The sequence below is a fragment of the Dasypus novemcinctus genome, chromosome 9 (assembly GCF_030445035.2).
Source record: "Dasypus novemcinctus isolate mDasNov1 chromosome 9, mDasNov1.1.hap2, whole genome shotgun sequence".
Taxonomy (NCBI): domain Eukaryota; kingdom Metazoa; phylum Chordata; class Mammalia; order Cingulata; family Dasypodidae; genus Dasypus; species Dasypus novemcinctus.
This window is the reverse complement of record NC_080681.1, coordinates 101,596,564-101,614,986: the sequence shown is the minus strand read 5'-3', so window position 1 is coordinate 101,614,986 and position 18,423 is coordinate 101,596,564. Positions and strand designations below refer to the sequence as shown.

At 49.0% G+C, this 18,423-nt stretch overlaps 1 protein-coding gene and 1 long non-coding RNA gene across 4 annotated transcripts; one reads left to right on the top strand and one right to left on the bottom strand.

Annotated features, from left to right (window-relative positions):
- Window positions 1–358: 358 nt before the first annotated feature.
- A3GALT2 (alpha 1,3-galactosyltransferase 2) lies at window positions 359–15,539 on the bottom strand. Of its 3 annotated transcripts, XM_023592566.3 has the most exons (6): window positions 15,358–15,538; window positions 8,404–8,488; window positions 4,618–4,701; window positions 4,323–4,412; window positions 3,886–4,023; window positions 359–1,621 (listed from the first exon to the last, which is right to left on the bottom strand). In XM_023592566.3, exons 4-6 carry the CDS (start codon window positions 4,388–4,390, stop codon window positions 934–936), a joined length of 894 nt encoding a protein of 297 aa, XP_023448334.1. In that variant the 5' UTR covers window positions 4,391–4,412; window positions 4,618–4,701; window positions 8,404–8,488; window positions 15,358–15,538; the 3' UTR covers window positions 359–933. The 3 variants fall into 3 exon arrangements, with proteins under 3 accessions (XP_023448334.1, XP_004471444.1, XP_023448333.1); XM_004471387.4 differs by lacking the exon at window positions 8,404–8,488 and having other exon boundaries at window positions 15,358–15,533; XM_023592565.3 differs by lacking the exons at window positions 4,323–4,412; window positions 8,404–8,488 and having other exon boundaries at window positions 15,358–15,539.
- On the top strand, window positions 1,510–12,079 carry LOC131279802 (uncharacterized). Its single transcript, XR_009187258.2, has 3 exons — window positions 1,510–1,605; window positions 1,925–2,146; window positions 11,815–12,079. It is a non-coding gene; the product is annotated as an uncharacterized lncRNA (long non-coding RNA).
- Window positions 15,540–18,423: the final 2,884 nt, after the last annotated feature.

The following is an 18,423-nucleotide window of genomic DNA, read 5'->3' as shown; positions in this document are numbered from 1 at the left end:
TATCTGGGAACAACGCAGGCTGTTAGAAATGCAAGGCTTAGGAGAACACTGTGGAAAGGATTCAGAAGACTTGAATCCTTTACACCCTCTTAGAGTCTCAGTTTTCCCAGCTCCCGGACAGCATCTCAGGGGTTCCCTATCTCCTTGGCTCTCTGACTACCCTGCCTGGAGAGCCTATGGCTTCACACTCCTGTTCAGAGCCTGCATTTTTCCCACTTCAGAATGCAGAGTCTGAACAGCAGCAGTGGTACAGGAAACTTACCTCCCAGGTACTATGGCCCAAGATAGCCCTGAGGCCAGGACCATAGCATTTTTGTGGACTTGACGTTTCGAGGAGAAAGGGCCATAAGGACAAACATTGGGATGAATTATTTTATTATACTATTTCTTAAATATGTTAAATATGTATACACTATGTTCATGCCCAGAGGCAGCTCCATTCAGCCTGAGGGGCCAGTAGTGGCTCTCCAATTACTGACCTCGGGAGAGACTCAAAGTTAGATCCTGAGTCCTTTGACAGTTATATTCCCTTTGTGCCTCAGTCTCTTTATTAAAAAAAAAAAAAAAAAAAAGTGAGGCTAAATCAGGAGGCATCGGATGAATTCAGTAAAGTCAGAGGCACAAGGTAGGCAGGTTGTTAGCCTGAGGTCCTTTTGCAGGCGCTGTTGAACGTGAGGCAAGGTGCTCTCTTCTCCCCAAGATCCAGAATCTGCCCTCATCCCCAAGCCACGCTCTTGGCACACACGGGCGAGGGGTGGCTTTCTTTATCCAATACTTCTCCGCTCCCCCCCGGAGATGCTTCCAGAAGGGCTCCAGGATCTTCCCTTCCTGCTACTCCCACTTCACACCCTCCCGGTGCCAAGGGTGCCCCGACTGGCAGGGCTTGGCTGGAGCTGGGTAGGTCCCCGGGAGGAGGCGGCTTGGGGCGCGTGGCTAGTCGCGCAGCAAGGTGTACTCCTTGGGGGCCCAGAGCAAGCGCGGATGGTGGATCTCGGCCCGCTGGCCGATCACTGGGCTCCAGCAGTACTCGGGCGACAGCACCTTGGCGGGCTTGTGCAGCCAGAAGAACTTGTTGAGGTGGCTCTCGTCCTGCCAGCGCGCCTCCAAGCCGCGCGCGCGGTCCTGCTGCTGGCCCCGCGCGCAGGACGCCGTCAGCCCGCGCAGCGCCGCCACGCTGCCCCCGAACACGGCCGCGTGGTAGTAGAAGTCGCCCTCTCCCGGCGCCAGCGCAGCGGCCGAGCGCGGGTGGCGCTCGTAGGGCAGCAGCCGCCGCGGCCAGTGGTAGTGCCAGGCGTGCAGCTGCGCGACCGACTCGGCCAGCGCCTCGGGCCCGAAGGCGCCGCTGAAGTGCTGGTCCACGTCTAGGCAGAAGACGAAGTGCGCCTCGCGGCCCAGCCGCCCGCCCAGCGCCTCGTGCAGTGTGCGCATGCGCTCCATGGACACGTCCTGCCAGCGCCGCTCGCGGGCCACGCGCTGCACGCGCAGGCGGCGGTTGGGGCCCAGCGCCACGCGGGGCACGGCGGCCGGGCGCTCGGTGAACACGTAGTACACCACGCGCAGGCCCACCATGAAGTGCTGCTCAGCCGTCTCCAGGAAACGCTTCAGGTACTTCTCCAGGTACCTGCCCGGGGCGGGGAACCAAAGTCAGCTCGAGGGCCGCTCCCCAATTCATGATGCCTAGTCCTTTGCACACCAGTCCTTGCACCCCTACAACCTCAGCCCCTGGGCTCCAGAATTCTGGAGCCCTCGGCGCTCTCCATCTTGGCCGGTGCCTTAAAGATGGCGGCGGAGTCTTTGCTACTCCTCCTGCCCAGGGGAGATGGGGATCTGTGTCCTCTACTTGAATATGGGCTTCCCTGTGACTGCTTTGGGCAAAAAAATACCACGAAAGTGCTTTAGGAGAACTTAGCCTTGGTCTCTTTAGGGCTCTGAGCCTTTATAAGAAAACACCAGGCCTGCGATGCTGCCGTGCTGTGAGGAAGCCCAAGCTAACCGCGTAGTGAAGCTGTGTGGAAAGCTGGATGCCTCACCAGTCTTCAGGAGTTGGAGTCATTTTGGAGCTGAGAGAAGCCCTTCCTGCCGGACCCTGTCTGAATTCTTGTCCCACAGTCTCATGAGATATGATAAAGTGGTGTTTTAATTTGGGGTAATGCCTTACATATATAATAACCAGAACACTTAGAATGCTAGATACTGGGACACAACCCTGCCATTCTAGAGTTTAAAAATACTAGCACTAATACCTAATATTTTTGAACATTTATCATGGGGCAGACACTCTTCTAAGTCTATGTATATTTTCTCATTTAATCCTTTTCAGATGAGGACACTGAAAAACAAAGAGCTTTAGTAACTTGCATAAATATACCCAACAGGTAAATAGTAGAGCCAGGATTTGAACCCAGCTTGGCATCCAGCCTGCCTAGTCCTATGCTTGCCCTATTCCTCATGGAACTCTGGAAAATGAGAGAATTTGGAAACCTTAGAATCCCAGGGCATTGGAGTCACAGAACCTTTGAACTTGGTCTTCTGGACCTCAGGACCTTGGAATTTCTGGACCATGAGTCTCTGATCCCTAGCTGGTGCTGGAATGCCCTCCTCAGCATCTGTCACAGATATGGGGGCCCTGAGGGCCTGGGAGAGCCAAGGCCTGACAGGATCCAGCAATTCTGCCCACCTGGTCCCTGCATCAGTCCTTGGTCCTGTTTGCCCCCTTGTCTCCCAGGGGTCCTTCTGGCTTGCTCTGCTTTCTAGAGTGCAGGGGTTAGAGATTGAGGAGCCTGAACAGTTGTTTGGGGGTATCTGATGACAGAATTCCTTCCCCAGCCTTTTGGATATCTGTTCCTGGATGGAAGCTCTCACTACCTTCCTAAAGCAGCCTGTTCCATTATCAGAAACTCTTCCTTTGACTGCCCTGAACTCTACCTCCCTGTACCTTAGGGTTGTAGAATCTGGTTGCCACTTCCAGTCGGGAGTCCCCTTTGCTGCCTGGACACCCCCTCCCACCCATACTGGGGAGATGATTGCCTTCATCATTTCTTCTCCAGCTACCATTCCTGGTGACTTCTCCACACTTGGAGGCCCATCCATTGCCTTGACCTCTCAGCTCCTTTTTTTGACCTCTCTCCTTCAGTGAATCTGTCCTCCACCCTCCTCAGCCACCTGAGCCCAAGGTCACTCCACCAGCTTGGTCATTATCAGTGTCTGTTCTACCTCCCAAAGGGACTTTCACCCATCCCAATCTGTAACATCCCCATTCTTCCAGGGCACTTACTCTGTTATCCCTTGCCACCCCCCTCACCACCCCCACAATAGCCCTACCTCATGGAGTCCTCTGATCTGCTGAGCCTACCACTTTCTCAGCATCTGTCACCCCCTCCTCACTTCACTTCCCTTTATACCCAGCTTGGATTCCCCGGTGCATCAGCGTAGTCACTTCCTTGCAGAAATCCTCAGCTCTGCAGCCTCTCCCTTCATTATCCTTGCTTGGCAAAACCCCAGTTCTCTGTGTGCTGTTTGCCTGCACCTGAGCCACGGGCCTCCAGGGGGCCTCCCCTCTATTCACCCCATTCCTTTTCCCCTCTCCTCACCACCCACCTGAAAGATTCAACTGGTTCCTCATCACAAACCCACCCAAGTCTCCATCTGGAGCAGTCGCAGTCGCTAGGCATATTCCTTCTAGGTCTTAGTTCTGAGCCCCTGGCTGCCTGTGCTGGGTGGGCTCACTGGTGTTGGTGCCCTGGGAGAGGGCAGGGGAAGATGATCCTGTCTTCACCCTGGGAGTCTGGGACAAGATTGCCTGCCACCCCCTACCCTCTACATCACGTGCATGCCCCTCCTGCCCCTGCCCGGACAGAATCTCCACCCCCCAGCCCCAGGCCTTACCTGCCCACAGCAAAGACAGTTAGCCCAATGGTGAGGTTCTGCCGTCTGGTCTCTTGCTGCGCCACATCTGGGTCAAAGGTGCCATCCCAAATAATGGGGGCCCCCCAGGAGGTGCAGGTCAGGACTTCAGGCCGGGCCCTGAAAGGGAAGGGATGGGGAGACAGGTCCGTTCATCCCCCCACTTGGTGCATGTTCACAGTCATCATCTGGGTGCTGGTCCTTGGGGACCCACAGTTGACTCAGACCCAGTCCCTGCCCCCGAGCAGCCCTAACCTAGAACCATGCAGGCAGTTACAGGTCTGGGAGATGTGTGCCCTGATGGGACCGCAGCCAGGGTTTTGCCAGGTGGGGGCTGAGGGGAGGGCAGGGATGCTGGGCAGAGCTCTGTAGGGGAGAGTGGGAGGATGTTCTCAGAGTGGGAGGATGGAAGCTCTTACCAGAGATGCAGGGGCCCCGTGAAGTTGTCTCTCAGCAGGGACATTGTGGCCCAAGGGCAGACGCCCATAGGGATGAGGATTTCCAGATGCCTGTGGGGTGGGGGCAGCAGTGAGGGGCACTCAGCCTGCCTCAGGGGTGCCCTTTACAAGGAGGGAGAGCCCACGAGGACATTCGCCTAGGCCAAGATGGCCACCACCCTCCATCTCTCAAGTGGGTTCATGGAAAGTAGATCTCTAGGGTCCTAACCCTGCCCCGTGGTGGCCCCACTTTTAGTGCCGGGAGAAGGGGTTGTACCTGACTGCAGGGAGCCCATACAGGAGTAAGCCTGAGAGGCCAAGGGTAAGTAGAATCAGCTGCCAGAAGATTCTCTTCGAGATCCTGGGCAAGTAGGGGAAGGCATTAGTAACTCATTTATATGTGTATGAAAAATTACTTAGGTAATTTAAAAGTTTCATTTTTTAAAAAAGAATATATTCTATTCATAAAGTACAGACATTCAGAGGTACAAAAGGGTGTAAACAATGAAAAGGCTTTCCTATTTCCAGCCATCCAGTTCCTCTGCATGGAGGCAGCCAGTGTTGCCAGTTTGTTGTGTTTCTTTCCACAGAGAGTCTATGCATACACAGGCAAATCATATACGGTAGCAACCAGGCGCACACATTCACCCTTTCTTCCTTTTTCTTTTTATTAACTTTTTATTTTGAAACAATTTCAAACTCGCAGTGCCGTTGCAAAAATAATACAAGCCCCATATAGAGAACTCCAACATACCCCTCCCTCCCCCAGATCCACCAATTTTAACATTTTGCCACCTTTGCCTGTCTTTCCTTCCTTCCTTCCTTCCACTCACCCATTCATCCATCCATCCATCATTTTCTGAACACTTGAGAACAGGTTGTACACATCATACTCCTTAAACATGTAATACTAGCACATATATTTCCTAGGAACACAGTACTCACGTATGTATTCACCTTAAGTGCAGTTATCAAGTTCAAGAAATTTAATGTTGATATAAAGCTTGCATTCTGTATTCCAGTTTTTATGTCCAAATAGTGTTCTTTTTTTACAAGTCCTATTACTTTTATTTATTTATTTTTCCATTTTGGTTTACATTTTATTTATTTCTTCATTTTCTTTTAAATCCAATAGTGTTCTTTTGAGCTTTTTTTCCTCCGTTATTAGATCCCACCCAGTATTATGGATTGCATTTGTCATTAACTCTTTAGCCTCCCTGCCTCCCTTCCTTTCTCTCTCTTTCTTTGAACAACACATACACAACATAAACCTTCCTATCCCAACCTCTCCTAAGATACCATTCAGTGGGATTAACCACATTCCCAATGTTGCAGTACCCTTACCACTGTCCATTACTAGAACTTTTCCTTCACCCCAAACAGAAACCTGACACTCATTTTACATTAACTGTTCATTACCCCTGCCTCCCACCCCTGGTAACCTGTACTCTACCTTCTGTCACTATGAATTTCCATATTCTCTGATATTTTCTTAGTGGTTATCATGGGCCTTAAATTTAACATCCCAAATCTGTAATAGTCTCATTTGTTTTAATACCAACAATTTCAATGTCATATATAAACTATGTTCCTATACCCCTCTGTTCCCCACCTTTATGTAATTCTTGTTACAAGTTTCATATTTCTACGTTATGAGTCCCAAACCACTGACTTATGATACATTTTATGCTTTTGGCTTTTAGATCCTATAGGAAGTAAAAAGTGAAGTTACAAACAGTACTACTGTATTTATATTTATGCACGTCACTGTCTTTACTGGGATCTTTATTTCTTCACATGGCCTCAGTCAGTTGTCTAGTGTCCTGTCCTTTCAACCTACAGAACTCTCTTTAGCATTTCTTGTAGGGCTGGTCCAGTGCTGGTGAAGTCCCTCAGCTTTTATTGATTTGGGAATGTCTTAATCTCACCCTTATTTTTTTTTAAGTTTTATTTATTTATCTACCACCCCCCTTCCCCCCCCCCAAGATGACTCCCTTGTATGTTTCCTCATTGTTTTTGCTGGTTATTTTGCTAGTTGTTTATGCTTATTGCTTGCTCTTTTTTTTTTTTTTGCTTGTGTTTTTGCTCATTGACTGCTTATTGTTTTTGCTCTTTTTCTGCTTGTTGTGTGTTTTATTTAGGAGGCACTGGGAACTGAACCTGGGAACTCCCATATGGGAGGCAGGTGCACAACTGTTTGAGCCACATCTACTCCCTCTCCCTCATCTTTGAAAGACAGTTTTGCTGGATACAGAATTTTTGGTTGGCAAATTTTTTGTTTTCAGCCCTTTAAATATACTTCCTACTACCTTCTTACCTCCATGGTGAGAAACTTGCACACTCTTTTGAGGCTGTCTTGCATATGACTTGCTGCTTCTCTTTCAGAATTCTCCCTTTATCTTTGGCATTTGACAGTTTAATTGTAACATGGTGTGGTGTGGGTCTGTTGGGGTTTGTCCTGTTTGGAGTGTGTTTGTTGGAGATTTGGACCCAAAGGGTATCGGGAATGAAAGAAAGAGAAAAGGAGAGAGAGTGAAACAAAGAAAGAAAGAGAGAGCTGGGATCAGGGGGTCTGCAAGTAGTCACTCCTCAGACAACTTTATTTTCTACATGTGGCATTATATATACTCAAACTATTGAGATAACAAGCAGTATAACTACCCATTAACAAGACTCATAAATTAAAGAACTTATCTCTAAGTACAAAGATTTAGTATTCCTTTCAAACTACAAAGTGTGTTTACTCGTATTTCTCCCTGCCCCAGACAGCTCAGTCCTGCTGACTCGAAAGGCTTAATTGCTGCATTCCTATGTAAAAAGCGTAGCCATGGAAACAGCACGTTTCCCTTTGTGAGACCACCATGCCTCAATTTCCAACATATGTTGAACATTTTGATGTGTATATTCATGTCTTTTGTTAAATCTGGGAAGTTTTCAGCCATTATTTCTTTGAATATTCTCTCTGTCTCTTTCTCTCTTCTTCTGGCCTCCCATAATGCATATATTGGCATACTTGATGGTGTGTCTTCCCCACCCCCCCACACACAAAAGCTCTGTTCACTTTTCTTCTTTCTTTCCTCTTTCTGCTCAGACTGGATGATTTCTGTTGTCTTATCTTCAAGTTCACTGGTTCTTTCTTCTGTCAGCTCCAATCTGCTGTTGAACTCTGGGGCATTTTTAATTTTTGTTACTGTGGTCTTCAGCTCTGTTTGGTTTCTTTACATAATGTCCATCTCTCTACTGATACTCTGTTTCTGTTCATGTATTGTTTTCCTGATTTCCTTCAGTTCTTCATCCATATTTACCTTTAGCTCTTTGATCATATTTAGGACCATTTTTTAAAAGTCTTTGTCTGCAGTATCCCAGGTCTAGTCCTCCTCATTGATGGTTTCATTGCTTCACTCTCCTTTGCCTGGGCTATTACTTCCTGTTTCTTTGTATGTTCTATAAGTTTTTGTTGAAACCTGAACATTTTGATATTTTAGTGTGTTATAGCTAGCATTTAGACTCTGAGGTATCTGTTCCTTAAGCTAGTTTCCAGCTAGTGTCATGACAGAACTTTCCTTGAATGCTAAGAGGTAACAACAACAATAGAAAGGAACAAAAGAAAACTCCTTGACTGGTCTTTGAAGATTGGCCTGTGTGAGTGCTCTCCTTCAGGGGTTATCCATACAATAAGTTTGAAGAATAGCTCTAGGTTAAAGCATAGAGAACTCCCTAATCTTTCTTCCACATGTCTCTTTTTTGGGGCATACCCACAACCTTCTGTAGGAGATCTCTGTGAGCTACTGAGACAGGATAAAATAGAGACCTAAGGAGGAAAGGCAGAAAATCTAATAAATTTCCACAAAAACACCACCCAGTAGAAAAAACTAAAGCAGCATCCTGCTGGGAAGGTATAAATGAGTTGTGGGAATACAGTCTATACTATTCACCCATCTGCTGTGGAAGTAGTCCTGGCAGCCTGTGCCCACTGATGCACACAAACAAGTCATGGGAATACAGCTTACAGTATCCACCCAGCAGAAAAAGGAGAAAAGCAGGATATTCCCACACTACCCACCTATTTTCATAAGTCCCATGTGCAGCAAATTCCAGCAGGGATCAAGAGCAACAGCCAGGAGCCAATTACCACTGGACACCAACCCCTAAAAATCAAACCACTCAATGAATTTTCCCCACTTTGCCCTAAATACTTCAATTAGCGTAAACCCAAACCCCAGTGATAGCCAGTAAAACCGGAAGCCCCTGGAAAGGGGGTGCATCTCTAGAGCATGCCCACCACATATCTTGATGGGTGTACTTGCTCTATAATAAATTATTTTTCTAACTTTCTTTTAACTGTGGTGCATTTCTGAATTGTTCCTTATGATGTAACCAAGAACCTGGAAATCAGCACCAGCTATACTACCTTCTACATGCAGGGCAAGTTCATCCTGGAACTAATCCCTGAGCTAATCCCTCAGGCCACCACCAGACAGATTGGGCTAGACACACATGCTTCTGGTATGTGCATGAGAGTTGCTCTGCTCCCTCCAATACCAGGACCAGGGATCACAGTGGGAGTGTGGGCCTGCTCTATTCCTGCCATTTTGATCTTCTTCATTTTCCTCCTCTTTCTCTTCCCTCCCCACAAATGATAACACAGTAGCCATGCATCTTGTATTTCTCACTGAACATTATATCAAGGTTATCCCATCTCAGTGTTTAGAAAGCTTCCTCACCCCTTTTTCTGGCTACCTATAATACCATTGATGGGAGATAGGGCAGTTTGCCTAATCAAGTACCTTCTGATGAGCATTTAGATTTCAATCCTTTACTTTTCCCAGCAGTGCTACAGGGCATGACCTTGGGCAGATTTAGGGGATAATAACCTTAGGGGTTGGAGTGCTTAGCCTGGGTGGGGGGTGGGACTGACTGGCCAGGAGAGAATGTGAGAGGATGCAGGGGAGTTTGTGCCTTGGTGACTGGGAGTTGAGCGCTGCCTCCAACACAGAGATGAGTTGCTGGGCTGCAGGGAGGGCTGGCTGTGGTCAGAGGGTGCACGCCTGTGGTGGCTCCCGTCACCGAGGGCCTTCCTCCCGCAGTTTAGTGACCCCTTCCTGGCTCAGAGGAGGCAGGCCCGTGGTGGGTTGCTCTCCAGGAAGGGTCCAAAATGCTGGGAATGTTGATAAGCTCCTCTTGGGGACGTCCCGACCCCCCGCAGGAGCGACAGGGACTGCAATGGGGAAGAGCATCCACACTGGGACCAGATCGCCTGAGTCTGAACAATACAAGACCTGCCACTTGGTGGCTCTCTGACCCTGGTGGGGTTCTGGACCTCTTTGTGCTTCAGTCTCCTCACCTATAAAATAGGGAGAATAAGAATGCCTACCTCGGAGCTCCAGGGACCTTGAGTTACTAGATGCTAGCACTTAGGACAAGGCCCCACACAGCCACAGCTCAGCACGTGTTAACTATGGTTTAGCTGGTTAATTAGGGCCACTACCTTCTTGCTGAACAGATGCCTCTCATCCCCTCGGCAGCTCCCCTCAACTCCACTTCCTGCCCCGCAAATCCTTCCCAAATCAGGCTCTCTCCGGTCTCCTTCCAGAAGCCCGCCTGGGTCCGACCCCCTGCCCACTTCCTGTTCCGGGGAACAGCTCTGACCCAGGGCTCGTGGCGGGGGGGTGAGTATGTGTCCGTGTGAGTGCCTCACCTCATGGTCCCTCCAAGCCAGAAACTGGGTGCACCCCGCCCCCTCCCTCTCCCTGGCCCACCCTCTATAGTCAGTCCCTGGATTGTGTAGCCTTGGCCTCCTCGGTCTCAGCCCTTCTTGCCCCTCCTCTTCCTCCCTGCAGCCCCCCAGTGATCCTACCTGCTCATCTTTTACCAGGACCATTGTAACCAGCACTCCCCACAGACCCCAGAGTCCCCACATAAACGCCAGCCTTCCTTGGCCATTTCCCTGACACTCGAACATCTCAGTCCGCAGAGAAGAAATGTATTTAGTAGGCAAACACATGGAAAACTGTTCATCTTCATTCATAATCAGAGGCATGCAAATTAGAGTAAGATGGTATGTTTTGCCTTTTAAATGAGCATTTTAAAAAATGTAAATGAAAATGAATAGCCAAGGTGCAAGAATACAGTGAAAGAGGCACTCTCATGCTTGCTGGTGGGAGTGTCAATTGTAGCCTTTCAGAAAAGCTACATAGCTGTGGGAATTGAAAACTTTCAGTATTCACCCTTTTTGATCCAATAGCCCCAGCTTGTGGAAATTTGTTCAGAGGAGATAATCTTCATTACGGAAAAAGTTTATGCACCACGATGTTCACCAGTTTCTAGTCGTTTGTGCATTCAGCATAGAGTTATTGGACACAAATGCAGTGTCAAGCACTGAGGTAGGTTAGGGATTTACAGGTGCATGAGACAAGTCTCATCTTCAGGAAGATGTGTGATATGGAGAAGGGAGGAAGCTGGGCCAGAAGACAGAAAACAGAAAACAGGTGAATGAAAGAAAGCATGGTGAAGGCTGTGATTAGTACAAATACAAGATGCTTCAAGGGCAGATTGGAGGGTGGCACTTGAGATTGGCAGACAGAGAGGAAGTTGGGAAGGCTTCCTGGAGGTGATCTCTAAGCTAGGACATGAAGAGTTTGCACTTAGGCAGAGAAGGCGGTTGAGTGGGAAGGAAGGGCCAGGAAAAGGAAACATGCAAAATTTAGTTGGTGAGAGAAAACTTGGAATGTAATGGGACTGTAGGTCGCTCTGTGTGGGTGGAGTGTGTGGTACAGATGGGGAGTGGTGTGAATTGAGGCTGCAGCTGTAAGCCAAGGCCAGATCACAAAGGGCCCCAATTCCAGGCTGACTTTGGACTTTCACCTTGAAGCCCATGAGGAGCCAGAAAGGGTCTTTCCTCTAGGGAATCACGCCAGATTTTTATTTGAAGAAGCTACTCCCTCTGGATTGTTGAGCCTGGCTCTGGCAGTTGAGGGTGTGGTTGGGAACAGGAAGATGACTCAAGCCAGGTGCCAGCCTGTGGACGCTGGTGGGGGCATGACCCAGGCTGTGGGCAGTGGGGATGGGGAGGTGGAGTGTCAGGACCTGGTCACTGGTTAGAGGCCAGGGCTAGGGGATGGGCTGTCTGGGTTGGGCCAGAGGGCTGGGGTGCGGAGGGCGAGCAGGCTCAGGAGAGATAGGATGTCATGAGTGATGGGCTGCCCGGGGGAGAGAACACAGAGGGTGAAGAGGCCAGGGCCAGGCACCGGGCGGGGGGGGAATCTGTGGGAATGGGAAGGAGCCTGAGGGTGGACATCAGGCTCTCAGTGGGTAGGGGGGTAAAGGGAGGTGCAGAAGTGGAGGCGGGAGGTATAGGTGACTCCAAAAGTTTGGCTGTGAGGAGGAGACAGAATGGTAATTGGAGGGGGTGCCCTTGAGGGGTTGGGAATAATTGCAGTGTTTTTTTTGTTTTTTGTTTTTTCCTTTTACACAGGGGAGACTTGAGCTAGGTTGAAAACTGACTAGAAAACATCCAGTCGATTTTGGAATCACAGGGAGAGGCATTATCTGAGCTGCTCAGAAATTACTGAAAAAGGCCCTGATGTCTGGCTGCAGGGAATGGCTAAATACATTTGTTATGAAGACTCTGCAATAGCACGGAAAACGCTTATGCAGGAGTGTTAAATGTGCATTGTGATTACAACTTAGCAAAAATAAAAACATGCACCAGTAAATAAGGCTAAAAGGAAAAACCTAAATGGTTGTGCTTGGGCAATGAAATTAGTCTTTTTTTTTTCCTTTCTCCTCACCCTTCGTTTATCTGTAATGTGAACATACTGCTTTTTTAATGAAGGAAAAAATCAAAGAGCAATTTAGAGAAAGCCAAGTTGTTATATGGCTTCCTAGTGACTGTAGGATAAAGTCTACATTCCTTAACACTGCCCATGAGGCCTTCAAAATCTGGCCTCTCAACTGTTAACAGTTGTCTACTGTCAACCTAAAAGTGCTCACACTCTCTTATCCAACTTTCCCACCTCTGGGAATCCAGAATACACTGTGCGTTATGGAAATATACAGATGTTCTTGGAGCATTTTTTGAAAAGGCAAATGGATATAAACTACCTTAGCATTTATCAATAGGGAATTGGATGAATGAGTTATACGTATCCATACAATGGAAATCAACATGGTCATTAAAAAGAATGAGGTGGATTTATATGCACTCTCTAGAAAAGAGAGCCTAATAATGTATTAAGTGGAAAAGGAACCATATGTAGAGGCTGATCTCACTTCTGGGGGCAGGGCAGCAAGGCGACAGGGAGAACCCTAACCTGTGTATCAGGCCAAGCATTTACAGACATGTGTATCTATGTTCTTTTATAAATGTGTAGGGAAAGATCTAGAAGAGCGTTGTCCAGTAGAAATAAAAAATGTAAGCCATGCTTATAATTTTAAATTTTCTAGTAGCCACATTTAAAACAGTGAAAAGAAACAGGTGAAATTAATTTTAATAATTTTTTTTTTTGAGGTACTGGGGCTGGGGATTGAACCGAGGATCGTGTATGTGGGAAACCGGTGCTCAGCCACTGAGGTACATTGGCTCCCAATAATATTTTAATTTAACCAATATATCCAAAATACCATTTCAATATGCAATCAACATAAAAATTATTGAGACATTTCACATTCTTGTTTTTACACCAAGTCTTTGGAATCCATTATGTATTTTAGACCAACAGCACATCTCAGTTGGGATAAGCCACATTCAAGTGCTCAGTAGCTCCCTGGGGCGGTGGCCACTGCCTGGGCTTAGGGGACGACACACCAGGCAGTTAATGGAGAGCTGAGATTGGAAGGAGAGAGGGGACTTCACTGATGCTCTTCTCTAGTGATTGCCTTTGCTACAACAAGCACATGTATCTTTGCTATGCAGAGGAACCAAATGATGTCTGCTTTTGCAGGCTCATCAGCCTCCTTTCAGTGAGTTCCCCTCTTTCCTCCTCTCCTTCTGCAAGTGGGGGCAGCGTCACTACCCAGAGCCTCTGGTGGGAACGATGAGTGCAACATGGGGTACAGTGACAGAGGGTGCCTGGAGGCACTGGTGCCCCGACCATCATGAGGACGTCCCACAAACATCTAAAACTTACGTGGTGGAAAAGGAGCTCTTGGTTTTCCTCTGAAACCCATTCCTCTCTCCATTTTCCCCTTTTCTTGAATGAAGACCAAGAAATGGCATGTTCTTCTTGCCATTTGGACTCAATTAACAATCCTTGTCTACCTGGGTGCCCCACAGAGGCCTGAAATGCAGCGCTTCCCAAACTGCTTTGCATTGCCCTGAAACTCTTCTTCCTGCACTGGTCAGTGACTGCTCCCAGTTCCCCAAAGACCCCTTCTCCCTCCTCCTACAGATGCTCAGTCACCAGGTTCTATTGCTCTTGACTCGTTCCTCAAGCCAGAAGCTTCCTTCCTTCCTACCCCACTGCCCTGTTCATGTCTCATTGTTTCTCATCTGTGCACTGTCAGTACTATTCCCCCGGACATGGCTCCTCCCAGGCACCTCACTTTCCCTGCCTGCCGTGTCCCTCCTCCAAGTGCTGCATTTCAGGCATCTGTGGGACACCCAGGGAGATGAGGATTGCTAGCTGAGTCCGAATGACAGGAAGGACAAGCCATGCAAAAGAAAGCAAGAAGGCCACGTGTACAGGGGACAAGTGCGACAGCTAACGGGACGGGTGGGAGAGGTCAGCAGGGGCCAGAGACGTGGAGCTGGGCAGGCAAGGTCCAGGGTGTGAACCTTATTCTAAGAGCAGCGAGAAGTCACTGGCGTGTCTGGCAGAGGGATGAACCCTGTTCTACTTTATGTTTTCAAAAGATCATACTGGAGAATGAACCGTAAAAGGGGCAGGAGTTCAAGCAAGGAGGTGGACTAGGGGGTCTACGAAAGTTATTGAGGTGAGAGTGGGTGGCCGGGGCTATGTTTCTGAGGGAGCGCCCCCAGGATTGGCTGGTGGCTGGATGAGGGCAGTGAGGGAATGGGAACCAAGGAGGACGCTGAGGTCTTCATTCGAGAAATGGGAAGACTGGAGGGAGGAGGTGGTTTCAGAGCAAAACCCTGGGAGCCCCGTCCCCCCCTCCACTGCCTTCAGCTCCTTGCTGAGCTCTGGAGGGCCGGCTGCAGCTGGGCCTCTCCGGCTCCAGGAAGCCTGGTCACACACAGACCAGGTACTGGCGGATGGTAGGGCTGCCCCCGAAGGGCATTGTGCATTGTGGGAGGCTTGTCTGTGCTGCAGGGGTAGGGAGAGGCAGGCGCAGAAGCCCAGGCTTTTTCTGCCCACATTCTGCTGCTGCCCTGACCCTTTTAGCTAGTCCCCTCCCAACCAGGATAGGGCAAGTCGATGCTTATCTGAGGCACTGGGCAACTGCCCGCTCAGCCAGGCAGAGCTGGCTCCCAGCAGCCCAGGGGAGCTCAGCCTCCCCTGTGGAGGGCTGGGAGGGTGCCAAGGCCCAGAAACCCACCAGCCTCTCTGGCCCCTTCCCCTGCCCCAGCCTGGGAGTCCCTGGTTCATGGAGACCCCTCTTCCACATTCCTTGGCCAGATATATATATTTTTAATACTCTCCACCCCACCTCCGCCTGCAGAAGCTGGTCTCTCAAGCTGCTTCCCTGCCTCCTTGCTTTCAAGAAGGGGTTGAAGATCAGTCATTAGTGCTAAAGTGGGAGTGAGTTGCCAATCCTGGACAGTCACTCCCAGGGGGAAGAGGGAGAGCTCTCAGCTAAAGTGGGAATGCACCCTGGGCCTTTGCTCTCTAGTTCTTCACTGACTACAGGATCGCCTGGGACTCGATCTCCCCCCACCCCTACCCCCTGAGGACCATCTCTCTACCCCTTGGGCCAGTGCCGTCTCTCAGAGTCGCCAGAACCTGTGACTCAGCCAGCGCTCAGCAGGCTGGATTGGACTGTTTTGGCCACCAGACTCCATCTGTGCTGGCTGTCCCCACCCTCTCTCCCCCTACCCATTGTCAGTGTTCCCACTCACCGGAGTCTCTCCTTGAGAGCCATGTGGAGAAGCTAGTGGGACAGCCTTCCCCGAGCCCTCTCAGCTGGAAGCCAGGGAAGAAATGACTGGTTCCTGGTGACCTGGATAAAGCTGTTCCAGCCCCTTGGCTGCAGGAGCCACTCCCACAGAAACCAGCAGGGATGGAGTGCCCGAGAGGGACCTGCTTGGGCGGGGCCTGCTGGGGAAGCCGGGAAACCCCTTGGGGCCAGGCACCTGGAAGAGGGGGGCTGAGTAAGGCCAGCTCTGATTGGCCAGAGGCCTGAGCTATTTTTTACTGCCTCTTCCCTCCCCTGGGGTCTTCGAGCCCCTCCTCACTGGTTTTGGGTTGCTGGAGATGGCCAGGGGTCAGACTATAGTGTTTGCCACGGAGGGAGAACCCTGTTCTGCACAGAGCCTCAGCCAGATCTCAAACACTGGTCACTTGATTATGACCTTGTGAAGCAGATGGATCTGGAACCTGGCAAGAAGTCCACGTGGACATCAGCAACCCCAAGGTAGCTGCTGGAAGACCCTTCCCTAAGATTCTGCCACTCAGAAGACTTCTTCAGGAACCAGGAGTAGTCCGGGATATTCTCCCAAGGACTTTATCATTGAGCCTTCCTGGGAGATTGATGGGGAAAGTAAGAAATTGAAGTGGTGGGCAGCTGGAACTCCTTCCCTGCTGTTAGCAAAGGTGTGGGGTAATTAACAGTTCAAAACCCAGGTGCAAGGCCTGAACGAGCTCTCTTGCTCTCTTCTGCTCTAGTCTCTGACCCCTGGACTCCAGCTGCTTTCTGCCCCACTTATATCACCGCATAATTAAAACCTGGGCATTTATAAGCTATAATGGGAAATTGTAGCCTGTAAATCAGCCCTCTTATCACTTTTCAGCTCCTTCCTCTCTACCTAGAACCCCTGATCTGTTATTTTCTCCCATTTCTCTTCCTTCCCTACCTAAATAAATTACTGGCCTAACTCATCTGGCATGCTCTTGAAATTCATGTCTGCAGCATAGCCAAGAACCTAAACAAAATCCAGTAACACTTGGACAATTCAATCTTTACCTCCTCAGTAAAATGAGGTGCATATGCCAGTGATCCAGGACAGTGTGAGGGCCAAATAAGATAATGGATGTGGAACGCTTTTTAAAAAAAGTTTACTCTGGGCAGTGGCTTTTAACGTGCAAGTAGTGACACATTAGAGGGTCGTGAAAATCAGTGAACTGGGACTAAGGCTTTTAAAGTATGAAATGGAAGAGAATTGAAAAGAAAATTTCAGAATGTGCTGTACATAAGCATAGGTATTGTTTCATGAGATTCTTTTATCAGTTATATACATAGGTAAGTCACTATGTAAGGTTTGGAATTTTTTTTAACTGTGGGTCATGATCAAAAAATTTTTAGAAATTTTGTGTAAAGTGGGAAACCACCCCAAACTCATTAATTACTCTGTAACTCCTCCCTTCTGAGCTTGTTTTGCAAGCACTGCCCCAAATAGCTTAGTAGCAGCTGCTTTTTCTCTTGAGCTTGTTTTGCAGACCCCTGTAAAATGACCAGGGCTGCAGTGCCTCGGGCAGGTGGTCCTGGGACCTGGAGAGCCTTCCTGTTCACCAACCCCCGCTCGGTAACAAGTGCAACCAATAGGAGCAAACTTAAGTTATATTTAAGGAAACACCCTTCAAATTTACAATAGGTTGGGGCCTTTCTTCCAAAGTAGAGAAATAAGATCAATATTGATCTGCTTAAGTCATTCCCTCGATTCACCGTTTCCTTTTAGGAGTTTTGGTTCCCTCCTTCTCTATTGTGCTCAAAAAGACCAAACTCATTTGGGACGTGACTTTTTCTTTAAAGGCCTTCTCCCTGCTTTACCTCACCTGCATGATTTTCCATAAAGGGAAAACCGAGGTCCAGAAAGTGAAGCGGATTGTCGAGAGCCACACGGGCCACCCAGTGCATACCCCCCCGCCCCCCCTCAGCCCCCCACCCCCCAACCCTGTATCCAGAGCCTACGTTCCTCTGTTGAGGCTCTGGGATGCAACAGTGCACAGGCCTCCCTTGCTTGGGGGCCCTAGGAGTTCACCCTCCACATGGGAACCGTGCCCCAACGTTGTGTCCTCCCAACTCTGTCCCACCCCTCTGCCCCGCCACTAATCCTTACCTCCTGGAACACTAGACTTTTGCCAGTCAACTCCACCCTCTGGGGCCATGATAATCAGTGTTTACAGCCACTCCTCCAGATAACAGCTACCTTTTAGCAGAATTTCCAGATAGGAGTTATCAAGCTATGTATACCGGCTTTTAATCTACTCCACTCAGAAATTGATTCATTAGGTTGGGGTTGGGCCTCATATCCCATATTTCTAATGAGCAGAAACACTGCCTTAAGGAAAAACTTTGTTGGGAATTCTAGGTTTAAGGGCACAACCTAAGAAGGTTCCAGAAGAAATGGTTAGGTTAGGTTGCCTCCAATTTTTCCCTTCTGCTGTGATAGCTGTTTTGTTCCCTATTACAGGCCTGGTTCACAGGAGTCACGTGGTCAGTGGGTCAACATGGACACAGAAGCCACTGCTCACTGGTCTGCACTTCCACATTCACTTAAAAAAATTTTCTCTCCCCCCCTTGCAGCTTGCTTGCTGTCTGCTTTCTGTGTCCATTCACTGTATGCTCTTCTGTGTTTCTGCTTATCTCCCTTTTTTTTGTGTTGTCACCTTGCTGAGTCAGCTCTCTGCAGCATGCGGGTGGGCGATGGGACGCAAACCCAGGGCCTCCCATATGGTAAATGGGGGCCCAATTGATTGAGCCACAGCTGCTTCCCGTCCACATTCACTTTTATGCTTTTGCTTATATACCTTGGTCCCGAATGTCCTTTCTCTTTTATTCAAGGCTTAGATGCTACCTCCTGAAGGATGGTGACATTCCTAATCATTTTCTACATCAGCATTCAGAAAATGCTCAGAAAAGTGTTGCATGAACCAAAACCACTATTCCAGATAGTCAGCAGATCCAAAGGCATCAGCTGGGGGTGGGAAAGTCTGTGCTCTGCCCAAGAGTCGTGTCTCCTTGGTTG